Below are 12,208 nucleotides of genomic sequence, written 5' to 3'. Positions count from 1 at the left end.
TCAGGGCGATGCAAGCTGAGCTCTGTTTGGTGACATCAGCCATTGTGCTCAGGGCTTTGCAGCCTGCCTCTGCGGATGTATTTACAGTGTTTAAGCTAATTAGCATCTAAGGCTTTTTTCCTTCCTCCTGTGTTCTTGCTCTTTAGGCACAAAGGGCGAAGTGCCAAGCAGGTTTGAGTGCTTTCAGCAGGATCTCTGCTGGTTTGCAAGGAGCTAACCAGACACTGTTCCACCTCCTCCTGTGCTTGAGCTGAATCTTTTAAAAGCTTCCCACCTGTTTGTCCCTTCTTCTCAAAGGGAGAGGGAAGCGGAGTGGAAATGCAGCTATTTACCCCTTGCAGAGCATCATAGGCCTGCAGCCATGCAGGGCAGGGGCATCCCAAGGCAGCTCCTTTGGATTTGGAGAGATAAAGGGCTGTCCTTTCTCCCTGCCCAGCCCTACAAACCTGGCCAGCAATTCTTTACCTATTTTAAAGGCTGATTGATTGCCTCTTCCTTGCTTTTGAGGTCAGACTGTGCCTATCACCCAGCGTGCTGCTGCTCCATCCCGTGCTGAGTGCTCGGCATCCTTCCAGGTTAATTACAGATCTGCTGCATTGCTAATTGGGGCAGAGGGAAGGAGCTGGCTTGGCCAGGCACGGAGCTGGGCATTACCTTGGCAGCAGCTCCAGGAAATTCAACCAAGTTCCTGCCTCAGCCATTTGGGTTTTTCTTTCTCCCTTCTAATTTCCAGGAGAGCACAGTTCCCTGGCTTCATTAGCTTTGTTTCCCCAAGGATGTACTTTTATAGCCCGCTTTTCTAACTATTACAAAGCAATGCAAATGAACCCTCTGTGTTTTTCTTAGAGGCAGTTTAGCAGTTGTGCTTGGGCTCCCAGGAAGCAGCCCTGCATCTCAGGCTGCCTTGTGCTCAAGCATCTCTGGGAACCCTCCTTGTCTCTGGGCAGCTATGAGGAGGATGCTAAAATCACATCTACACCTTTCATTTCTCCTTCCCTCTCGCTCCCATTGCCCAAATTTATCCCATTATTGCTCTAAGAAAAGCAGAATGTGGCTGGAGCTTCCTGGATCGCAAAGGCGAAGTGTATCCTGGTACAGTGGGATCACTCAAAAAGTGAGGGCTCGTGGTGCTGGGCAGCAGCGAGGGGGGGTGACACAGCTGTCCCCATGCACTGCTGCGTACCAGGACTAAGGCAGTTCAGCTTCCTGTTTAATTAATGCTGTTCCATATCATGTGGAAATGTGAGAGTGGCTGCTGCTACCTTACACCCTGCAGCTGGGACACATCCTAATGACTCATTCCCAAGTCAGCACTTGGAGCTGATAACAAGCTTTTCCCATCAATAACTTTTGAGATATCAAGACTTTTTGATTTCCCTCCTTCTCTCGTGCTCATGTTAAACAGCTGTCTCATTTATGATCACTTGCAAATTGATGGGGTCAAACTCAGCCTGGTAGAAGTGGTGGAGATGCTGTCAGGTGGATGTGTAATTAATTTCAGGGCCTTCCTCTGAGCACTCAGCATTGGGGTCACATTGATGTGCATGAGAGCTCCCAGCAGTGCTGAGATGCCCATAGATTGCTGCCATGGCTATCATTCCACCCATTCCCAGTAGGAAATCTCCTGTATTCCCACTCTGGAGGTACGGCCTCAGTGTTTGGTGGCTTTGGTGTTAGCTCCCTTCCTCAATTGCCTGCATTTATTTTCCTCTAGTCCTTTAAAGTCCCATCAAAGTAAGCTCCTCACCTCACTCACTGCCAGGCTATCAGATAGTGATAGCAGAAGTAAGTGGATGAGACAGAGACTCAGCATCCGTGTCGGAGAGGAGAGGCCATTAAGCAGCAGAATAAGTATTTATTGCTGTTGTGTTAGAGGAACTTGCCAGCATAAAGAAAGCAGCGTTGGTTTCAGGGCATTAATTTCTGTGCCTGGGAGCAGTGTGGGAGCTGCACGGTGCATCCAGGCACAGCTCCACTCGTAGTAAGGCTCCTCTATATCAGGCTGCCTTGCACTTGCCCTCTTTTGCCTTTTGCTTTTGTCTCAGGGAGGTGAGAGACCTGCTCCATGTTGGACCTGGCTATGGGATGGGGACATCCAAGTTGAAGAAGGAACTGAGGAGCTCAGATGCCTCCTCATGGCAAAGACCTCAGTGCTTAGGGATGGGGCACTGAGTTACAATTGGATGTGTTCCATCCAATGCTTTGTGACAGGGAAAGACAGATTGGTGCCTTAAATATGGGAGAGGATGTATGTGCATGTCTGACGAGTTTATGATGATGTGGTGCAGTGCTGTTAGCTCTAAGTCCACCTGATTACCCTTCTCTCCTCCCTGTCAGGGGATATTGTTGTTTTTGCAATTGCTGCCCACTGTTGCAAGGCTGAATAATAGCAGAAAATATGCCAGCCCCAGATTGCTCAAAATAAGGGTGTTAAAATGATACAAGAGCTGTTCCTGCTGCAAATCAGCTTTTGCCAGTCCCTTCAGTGAAGGCGTGTTTGCATCCCCAACACTTAATGCGTCCAAATCATGGGTTTAATGCAGCATAACGCTGGGTTTAATAACCTTTTTTAAAAAGGAGCAGCCAAGCAAATATGGCATGATGGCAGCAGAGCTCTGCGTAGCCCATCACCACTAATGGCCTTCATGCACAGTGCTCCAGAGCTGCAGAGCCCACAGATTGGGACCACAGGTTGGGGTGCCGAAGGGAAGCATTCCAGCACCATTGGGTTCTGTGGGTGCTCCTGCAGCCACGCTGCTCCTTTCCCCCTATTGAAGACCTGGGTGTGAGGTGAACCAACCTCAGCCTTTGGTGTGTGCCCTTCATGCTTTCTCAGAGTTTTTGGTTTGGGTAAAGATGCTCTCGTCTGGAAAGCGCAACTCTGACAGTGTGCTCTTGTTAGAGGGCTTAACCTCATTATCTTGAGAGGTGTAATTGTTTGTCACTGTGACCATAATGCAGCCTGACATGGGCGCTCTGGGCTGTGGCTAAGAGGTCTTGGGGACAATCTGTGTCAGATGCTCATTTCAGATTATCTTAACCCTTTGCTAGTCCTGAGGCCAAGAATCCCTTTAGCAAAATAAGGAGTGATGCATGTCCAGCCTTCCTTGTTGAATATTAGAAGCAAAATCCAGCTTTTACCTGATCTTTCTGCCTTCACTTTGCAAACTGGATGCCCAACCAGCAGTCTGGACCCACGAGGCTCATGGTGTTTGCATCCCTGGCATGCGAATCAAAGCTTATTGCTGCTATTGCCTGGGCTCCTCTTGAATTCACTTGACGTGTGAGAAACCCAATGCAGTGTAATCCACTGATAGTGCTGGGAATTAATGCAGAGGAATCCAGTGAAATAGAATCATAGAATACCCCAGGTTGAAAGGGACCCATAAGGATCAGCTCCTGGCTTCACACAGGACCACTCCAGCTAAACTCACTTTTCAATACTTTTCAATCCTGACCCATTTGCTGAGGTGAGGGCAAAGATTTCATTACCAGCCTCAAATAGGAACGAGATATTTCAGCAAAGCCAGCCCAGCCTTGTTGGTTTGAGGAATTCCCTGCAACAGCTGTGGGATGCTTGAGAGGCAGCAGCCTCAGCTGTGCAGTGTCTGGGGATGTGGCTGCACATCAGCTGTAGGTTTGATGTTGTCTCTGCTTGCTGTGCACGTGCTGCAGGGCCTTACAGGCATTATGCAATAGCACACACAGCATGAATGATGGATCCGCAGTCAGCTGGTTATGTTCTGTGCATTTTAGGCTGGCTCACACGCTCCATAGCTTGGCTGCACTGGTGACAAGCAGCTCTGCAGGGCTTGGCACTGGGTTACCAAGGTGTTGGTAATGAGAGAGGCTCATGCAAAAAGCAAGTGATGGATAGTATTGCTTTGGCACTTTAATTTGCCACTGTCCTGCCTTAGCTGTGGCTCCTGCTTCTCCCCTGCAAACTGGAGCCACCTGGACACATGCACCTTGCCCTTCATTGCGCTCTCATGGCTGCTTTTGTTTCAGTGGCCATTTCCCTGCAGCTCCTCACATCAGTGTTGTTCCTGTTGGATACCATCACCCAACTCAGAACCAATTTACCCTTGTCCTGATCTGTGATCTGGTTCCTTCCCACTCGTAGGCAGAGGATTTGCTCTGAGGATTTATTTTGCCCTTTATGACTTTAGATACCAACCAATCCCAAAATCAACCTATAAAATTTCAGACTCTGATTTTACCTTCCCCCTGAGCACCATCTGTGCAGGTGTGACAACACCAGGCTCCCTGCCCGAGCTTATGGATGCTGTGCAGAGCTTCTGGTTTGCTCAGTAGCAAACACTGGGTTGTTTGGGATGCACAGGACCTGGCCAGGGCTCAGCACAAGACACAGCCCCTGCAGCCAGCTCTGGGCACAGCAAGACTGGGAGCTTCCCTATGCAAAGCTTGCTCCAGCCCAGCTGGCTCGGTTTGTTTTTGCAAATAATGAGAGAGTTTATTTTAGTTTCCTAGATGCACAGTGGTACTGCTGGAAATAAACAATGCTGGAGGAAATAGAAGAGTGCTATGCATGATGATTTATTTATTTTCTCTTGTCGTTTATTTTAAAACCCCATCATTCCTAAAAGAAAGCATTGTCAATAATGAAGATGCAAATTAGTGGGTTTCTTGTGGTGTGAAGGTTCTGTTGTTGGTTGGGTTTGGGTTTTTATTTTGCTTCCAGAAATCTTGTTTTCTTGCTCCGCCAGGATTCTTGCAAAGTGACCAATATGTTTTAAATCCCATTTTGCAGCTTGGTTTTGTTTCAGAAGTGTGGATGGAACCTTTGGTTGGTTTCCCCTGCTGGGGTGTGCATGGCTCTCCTTCTCCCATTGTTGGGTCACAGCAATGACCTTGTGGCACGCAGCATACCATTGGGAAAGGAGCATACCATAGGGAAAGGAGCAGTAAGGCTGTTTGATTTAGCTCGTGGCAGAAAGCACAAAGGGAACTGGAATGTCAGGAATGCAAAGAGCGTCCTCGCCCTGAGAGGTGAAACCAGCAGGAATTTCCCAGCCAGCCCTTACAGGTCAGCTTTGGGAGCAGCCCGTGGGTGCAGCTGCTCTGCAGCTCCATTGGGTGTCTCCTTGTCAGCTTACGTGTGTGCACTGAGTCCAGTTTTCTTGGAGGATGTAGCACTGAGAGATGGATGAAGAATCTGCAGATGACCATATTTAAGCTCACAGCTCCCCCCAGAAGACAAACATGTGTATATAGGCATGCTTTAACTGAACAGGGTGTACAAATGACTCTGCAAACCCTCCCTCCCCCAATTCTGGGCTCAGGGCTTTCCCAAGGCTGCCCAACCTGTTGAGGACAACTCATAGCACCTCTGAGAGCAATCCAAGGGGTCTGCACCTTTGGAAGCAATTGCTTGGGGCACCAGGATGGTGCAGCCTCAGTTCTCAGCTGTTGAGCAATGGGTGATAGGGGGGGATTCCCAAAAGCTCAGAACTTATGGAATAATGGCCATCAGTCATCAGGGAACTGATGGAAAATGGTTTCTTGGGTATGATGGGAAGCAAGGCTGCTGCACTTCTAGGCTGCCTTGAAAGAAAAGGGAGGTGAGTGTTACAGGGAAGTGTAATTCCACTTAGTGTTATATCTGTATTAGCTGTGCTAATGTGTCCTAGGAGCAGCTAAGCCTCAGTTGAGATCACAGACCCCTCGTGCCAACTGCTGCATGGATGTGTAATGGAGCAGTTCCTGCCTCGCCTCATAGAAAATGATAGCAAGGAGGGGCAGGAAGTATTACAGTGTTTCTTAGCAAATAAGAAGCTCCTTAATGGGAAAAATGAGACACGGTTTAGCAAACAGTTCAGGATTTACTTACTTTTCTGAATGTTGTTTAATCCTGTTGAAACTGAGAGGATTACTGCTCCTCAAACTGTGCTTAGTGCTGCCTGGGTTGGGGGCTGATGGAGCTGTTGCTCCCCACTCTATCCTGCAGGAGCTGTACTGGGAGAGCCCTCCTTGGTGTCAACCCAGCTCTGCTCAGCTGTGTTTTTGGAGCTGCCAGGCTTTGTGGAGGCTCGCTGTACCCCATCCCTCTTGGAAAGTGGGTTGCTTTGTTTTGTACCTGAGCTCATTGCTGGAGCCAGGTGCTGGATTTTGATGTGCAGGGATGCTCCAGACTGGGGCTTTTCATGAAACAACAAAGCAAGAAGCATGGGTGTAGAGAAGAGTGTGCTTTTCTCTTACATTTCCCTGGAAGTCAAACCCTCAGTGTAGCTGTCTGATTCACACACTGATTTTTGTGCTGTGCAAGGCTAATAATAGACTGCAGAGGAGACTGGGACTTCCCTGGGACTGTTCATAAGCAGCAGGCACAATGCAGTGCCTCTGGGCTGCCACAGTGAGCCCAAAGGCACTAATGAGTTCAGTTCCACCTCCTCTCCCAAACTGGTGATGTTAGAAGGTGCAGAGGGATGTGGTCAAATGGGCACTGAGGTCTTCAAAGTTGCTGATAATTTGGGGATCAAGAACTGTTAGGAGATGGTAGCTGGTTCAGTGCTTGCCCAAAGCAGAGGTGGGAATCTCACCAGCTGGAGCCTGCAGCTTGCTGGCAGCAGGGCACATGGTTGGAGCACCTTTTCCAGAAGTGAGAAGCTTTTGCCTGTGTTCCTTTTTTTTGTTATAATACAGTAAAGTGAGGAATTTTATGCTTTCTCTTCTTGTTGCTCAGTGTTCGTAGTCCCCCATCAGTGGCTGCAGGGCATCGCTGTGAAAACCAGCCCAACAGGGATGGTGCTGTGATTGCTATCCAAACGATCTCCAAAGAGTGAGAAGTAGGCCAAAATAGGCTCTTGATAGCCACGGCAAAAATGATGCTTTGTCTAATTAAAAAAACTCCCTTATCCATGCCCTCTTGATTAGAGGGAACTGTTGGGGGTAACATCTTATTAAAATAAGAAACAAATAAGGATGCTTCGTTAACGCCCCATTAGAAGCATTGCACAGTGGACAGTAAAGGCTCTGAGGTGAGAGGAGAATCTCTTCTTGCTCTGCAGTTCCTTTCGGTGCCGGATGCCCCTTGATAATGTTTTATTGGCCAAGTTTTAACATTCACAGCCTCATTTGCCTTATTGAATAATTCAGCATCTCACTTCTCCAAGTGAAAGTCAGCTGGGAAAGGCCAAAGTGTGGCAGCTCCTTTGTGCAAAGCCAGGAGGTCTCCTCAGAGCACTGCCAAGTGCAGGACAACTCCTCATGTTCCCAACCCAATGGGCTTTTTACCCAACGGGGAGCAGTGGGGCTGGGGGTAGCAGGAACCCATTCTGCAGCCCTTTGTCTGTGTCCCAGTCACACATCTCTGTTCATTCCACTGGGCAGGAAACCATTACAGAAATAATAGGTTTGTCTTTTCATTCTGGCTTTGATAAATGGCAAATAGGAGCAAGGGTAAGACATGGTTTAGTTGTGTACAGGACTGAAAGTTCTTTGTTTTTCTTCACTTAAAATTCTACGTAGCAATTAAAAGAGGAGCTTGCATCAGATAAAAGAGAGTTCTCAGAACCAGCTCATGGCCTTACTGTTCTTGATGGCAATGCCAATGGATGTATTTCAGGCTGAAGCCATTCTAGTTGATTTCTAGAAGAAGGCAGTGGACTGCACTCATCCCTGACAGACTAAAGGTTCATTGTTATTGGAGTAATAGTTGAAGTCTTTCAGCATTGGAAGGTTTGCCTTAATAATGTCATCTCAGTGGAAAGAGATAGAAGGGGTGACAAGACTTTAGAAATAAAATATGATGTAAAATACATTGAAATACATATTTATCCAGTGCTACTCTGTGTTATACGAACCCTAATGCAGCAGATCTGGCATGGTAGAGATGGGCTGATAATTGGACTGGATGATCTTAGAGGTCTCTGCCGACTTTAATGATGCTATGAATCTATTCTATGAGCTGCAGGATGGGGTTTCCTGAGGCGATGCTGTTGCATGGTATCTGTATAGCTGAAGGCTGGATGTCTTTTGTGCTCAGAGGTAAAAGCAGAGGCAGTGTTGGCTTGTGCCCACCCGAATCTGTGCTGTGACACACTGAGGAGTGGAGCACATCCACCACTGGGTGGCTGTAAGAGCAGAAGGTGTTCACCAAACTGTCCTCTGTCTTCAATAAGGATTTTTCTTTCTCATTTCCAGGTGATCTCTGCAGTATCCAGACTCTCCTTCCACACTATTGCTCAAACCAAAGGAATTAGGTAAGATCCTTTTGATACGGCGCCTTAAATATTGTTTCTACCTCTCCCTGCACAGACTCATAGTGTTTAATCACACCGGGTTCTCTGGAAGCATTAGTATGACTGGGATAAATCAGTGTTAAGCAGACATCAAGGATGCCGTTGGGACATAGGCAGGGTAAAAGCACCTTGCCAGCTGTTCAGGAATGGCTTACAAAAATAACAAGTGGAGAAGCCGTGAGTCAGAGCTGGGGAGGGAGCAGGGTGGGGTGCAGCTCCTTTCCATGGAGGCTTTGCTCAGGACTGCTGCCTTGCAGACCAAATGGGCTCCTAGTGCCCTGCAGGTGGGCAATGCCATTCAGCCTTTGGGAAAGGCACCTGTTGCTGTGTGTGCAGCAGGGCTGATAAGTGCTGCAGGCAGAGCTGCCCTGCTGCTGGGGCTGCTCGTGGAGGGAATCAGGGAGGAGGAGTTCCAAAAGGCAGCCAGCCTTGCTGTGCAGAGCCATGACCTGCATCTCCGTTCAGTCCGCTGCAAATTGATTGCCATCGATTTCCTTGTTTGTGTGCGTTTATGTTACAAAGCTGGAAACATCTTCTCATTAGGAAGAGATTTAACTGGGAAGAGTCCTCAGCCTCGTGAACCTTTTTTCCCTCTTTTATCAGGGATCTTTTCCCTCCCCTCGCACCAAGCTGTGTAGAACACTTGCTCTTACCACCGAGCTTGTCATGCTGCTGTTCTGCTTAGGGTGCAGCACAGCATTACTGCGGCAGCAAATAGCCAGATGTGGGGCCACATCCAGCCCTCACCCCCCTTTTTACTCCCAGCCCATGCCAACCACCCCACACCACGCTTTTCCCCACTGGAGTTTGTTTCCTTAGCATCACGTGTTATTTTCCCTCTGCTGATATCGCCTGAGGGGGAACAGCTTCTCACGTGTAAAACAAACTCTGAGTCTTCCCATCTGTTAAGCACAGATCTGACAGATCCCACCCGGAATGAGGGGAACAGAGGTTGAGGAATAGAGGCATGCTGTGAGTTAGGGGCTGTTTGCTGTTAGGGGCAGCCCTGGTGCTGGATGCAGGGCAGTGTGCAGGCTGTGAGGTGTCTATTGTGAATGTGCTGATTTTTCTCATTCATCTTTACAGCATTTACAGTTCCTGCCCCAGTCCCTTATCTCAGAAGCCTCTGGTGCCATAATTACACAAGAATAGCACAAGGCTTAGTGGGGCTTTGCATATAACTCTGTTTTCCCTGCGAATTAACCCTGCTCCTCTGCTCTACTGTCAGAACAGAAAACGCCATCGCATGAAAATCCCCCACTGGGCTGTTCCTTCCCATCCCTGCAGTGTGGGAGCCCTCATTCTGCCCATTGCTGTGGGCTTTTTCCTTTCTGAGATGATTTCTTAGAAAGCCCATTGATGAGCTAATCACAGATGAATAAGATTGATAAGAGCAGCAGCTCCAGCCCCCAAAAGGACTGCCCACAGGGTCCCCAACCTTGGGAACATGATGCCATTGGAATAAATGGGAAAAATCTTGTTGGCTTAGGCATGGTGCTCAAAGAACATGGCAAATCCAGTGCAATTAGGCTGGTATATGGACCGTGTGGTCTTCAGCCCTAAAGCATGGACATGGATCTGTATTTTAGGGGCAGGAATTCAGGATTGCGGAGATGAAGAATGAAATAAATCCCCAGCCTTATCACTTCCCCTTAAATAGATTTCATGGCATGCAGGGTAGGAAAATAAAAATCAATCTTCTGTGCTATTCAGTGAAAAAGGAAAATAATAGTCATTCTGTCTAATAATATCTGGATTCATGAACCTTGCCAGAGAAAACCCTGTTTCGCAGAGTAAATCAGATAGCTCTCAGGGTAGCAACATGGAGATGACAAAGTGCTTCTTCCAAGGAACGAGGTGCAGGCAGCCAGATGTGGCAAGCAGCAATCTGGAGTGCAGTGCACTGCATGCAGGGTATTGGGCTGAGCACCATGGTGTGGCTGCAGCCCACACCTGCCTTGCAGCCCATGGATTCTACTACCTTGTTTCTTATGGTGGCTGGCACTGAATCCCAAGTTCAGTGTGAGGACCTTTGTAGCAGACAGGAACAGTGCATTCTTGGAGGGATATTGTGCAGAGGTTTCCCTGTGAGCATATATTTGTTCCCTATTCATGTACAGAACTTCTTGCTGCAGTTCCCCATAAATACCCCAAGATGTGCTTCTAACAGCTTTTCCCTCGGCCTTCCTGCTGCAGCCCAGTTGTTCCCACTGCTCAGGAGCACCCAGGTGCTCAGGTCACACACCTGGTGCTGACGAGCTCCCCGGGCTCAGCATGAGCAGAGGGCAATGTTTTGTCATCTCCCCAAGATGTGTTTTTCCTGGAAGCAAAGTTCTGCAAGCAAAGCAGGAGGTGAAGGAATATTGGCTCCTGCTGCCTGCATGCATTTGTAATGCGCGCGGTTGAAGCCATCTGAGAACAGGAAGGAGTCAGCGTGTTCAAAGGCCTTTTACTGAGGTCCTTAATCTGAGTAAGTCCTTTATATATGAACTGAACCTTTAAGTGACTTTCTTCAGAAGGCACTGCAGTTAATATAGCAGATTTTATGACATTTGCAAACGGGGAGGAGGAAGGGCCATTGTCTTTGTCGTGCTGCTGTGCTCTGCTCTGTGGCTGCGTATGGGGAGGATGAGGAGGGGGAAGTGGATGGTGGTGTGCTCTGCACAGGTGCTGGGGGTCTCCTGGGGGTGGGGGACAAAGGCATGTTTGTCAGACCGGTGCGTTGCTTTGTGCTGCTGGTGGCTGGGCTGTGGGCTCCCCACCCCTGGGGATGGAGGCTCAGTGCAGGAGCGGATCCATCCGGGTGTGAAAACGTGAGCAATTAAAGTCTCTAACAATTAGGGCCTGAGTGTCATTGAGCAGTGAGGAGGTGGTTGCAGGAGCTCTACTGCAAAGCTGCTTTTACAAGGACTGTTTTATTCATTGCTGGCGCACTCGCTGTAATTGCACTCTACCCATTATATTTTTTACTGCTGTTATGTATCCATCGCGCACACTTCAAGTGTTGCTATAAAACAGGTTTAGAAAGCTGTGTAAGGGATCCATGCTTTGAAAATGCATAGGGTTGCTTCTGTTCCTGGGCCTGGGGTACAGCCCCGGAACACACGCCTGCATTACCTGAGCTGTCAGAAGCCATCCATACGTGTCCTGAGCTCCTGGTGCATGGCTGCCTTGCTGCCCCCAGTCCTCACCAGCACAGAGCTGCAGAGATTTGAGCACAGGGCTTACGGTCATGGGGTTGACTTGGGATGGCTCCCTTTGACACCCTCAGGGCTGCATTAGGAGTGACCAAAGCTTCTTCCTTTGGTGATAAGCAAGATCCTTGGCTAAAAGCAGCTCCTTGCCAGCTAAAAACACTTCCAGCACATTTACATTGGCAAGCATGTATCCACACAGACTTGCTCCTAAGAGAGTCTGAAAAATGTCATTGAGATGTTTTTCTGCACAGCCGTTTTGTAGGTCGGGGGGATGCTGAGGTCACTCCATAAGCATCTGTTAATAAAAGCAAAGGCAGCTTCCATCACCCCCTCCCCACCAGCAGCTCTGCGTAAGGAAGGTGCAGTCCTGAAGCTCACAGCTCTGCTTTGCAGCCAAACCAGGAGCATGCTGCCGTGTCACAGCTCCTTGCCATTGGAGGCTGTGCAACCACCAGGCTCCCTGCACTGTGGAATTATTAAAGAAGGAGAAAACCTCTAAAAACCCCAACTTACCCCACCATGCCCACTGGCCATGTCCCTCAGCACCACATCTCCATGGTTCCACAACACCTCCAGGGATGGGGACTGCAGCACTCCTGTTCCCGTGCCACGCTGAGACATCTTGCACTGTAAGCCTGCAGAGTTTTCTATTTTCTCCATGGGAAAGATGTCTCTGGATTCCCCTTTTGATTTCATCCATCTGTCATTGTCAAAGTGGAGCTGAAGTGATGAAGAAATGGCACCGCTTTC

At 48.6% G+C, this 12,208-nt stretch overlaps 1 protein-coding gene across 7 annotated transcripts in view; it reads left to right on the top strand.

Annotated features, from left to right (window-relative positions):
- VAV2 (vav guanine nucleotide exchange factor 2) overlaps nt 1–12,208 on the top strand; it is a 96,725-nt gene that overhangs the window by 52,338 nt on the left and 32,179 nt on the right. For all 7 annotated transcript variants that reach the window (XR_011905522.1, XM_072352443.1, XM_072352441.1 and 4 more), the window contains exon 3: nt 8,164–8,222. Coding sequence is in view for 6 of the 7 variants with exons in the window: in XM_072352443.1 (XP_072208544.1) it covers nt 8,164–8,222 (59 nt within the window). In the remaining variant the exon portion in view is untranslated. The remainder of the gene's footprint in view (nt 1–8,163; nt 8,223–12,208) is intronic.

The sequence above is a fragment of the Excalfactoria chinensis genome, chromosome 18 (assembly GCF_039878825.1).
Source record: "Excalfactoria chinensis isolate bCotChi1 chromosome 18, bCotChi1.hap2, whole genome shotgun sequence".
Lineage (NCBI taxonomy): Eukaryota > Metazoa > Chordata > Aves > Galliformes > Phasianidae > Excalfactoria > Excalfactoria chinensis.
The sequence above is the reverse complement of the archived record's forward strand: the minus strand, read 5'-3'. Positions and strand labels throughout refer to the sequence as shown.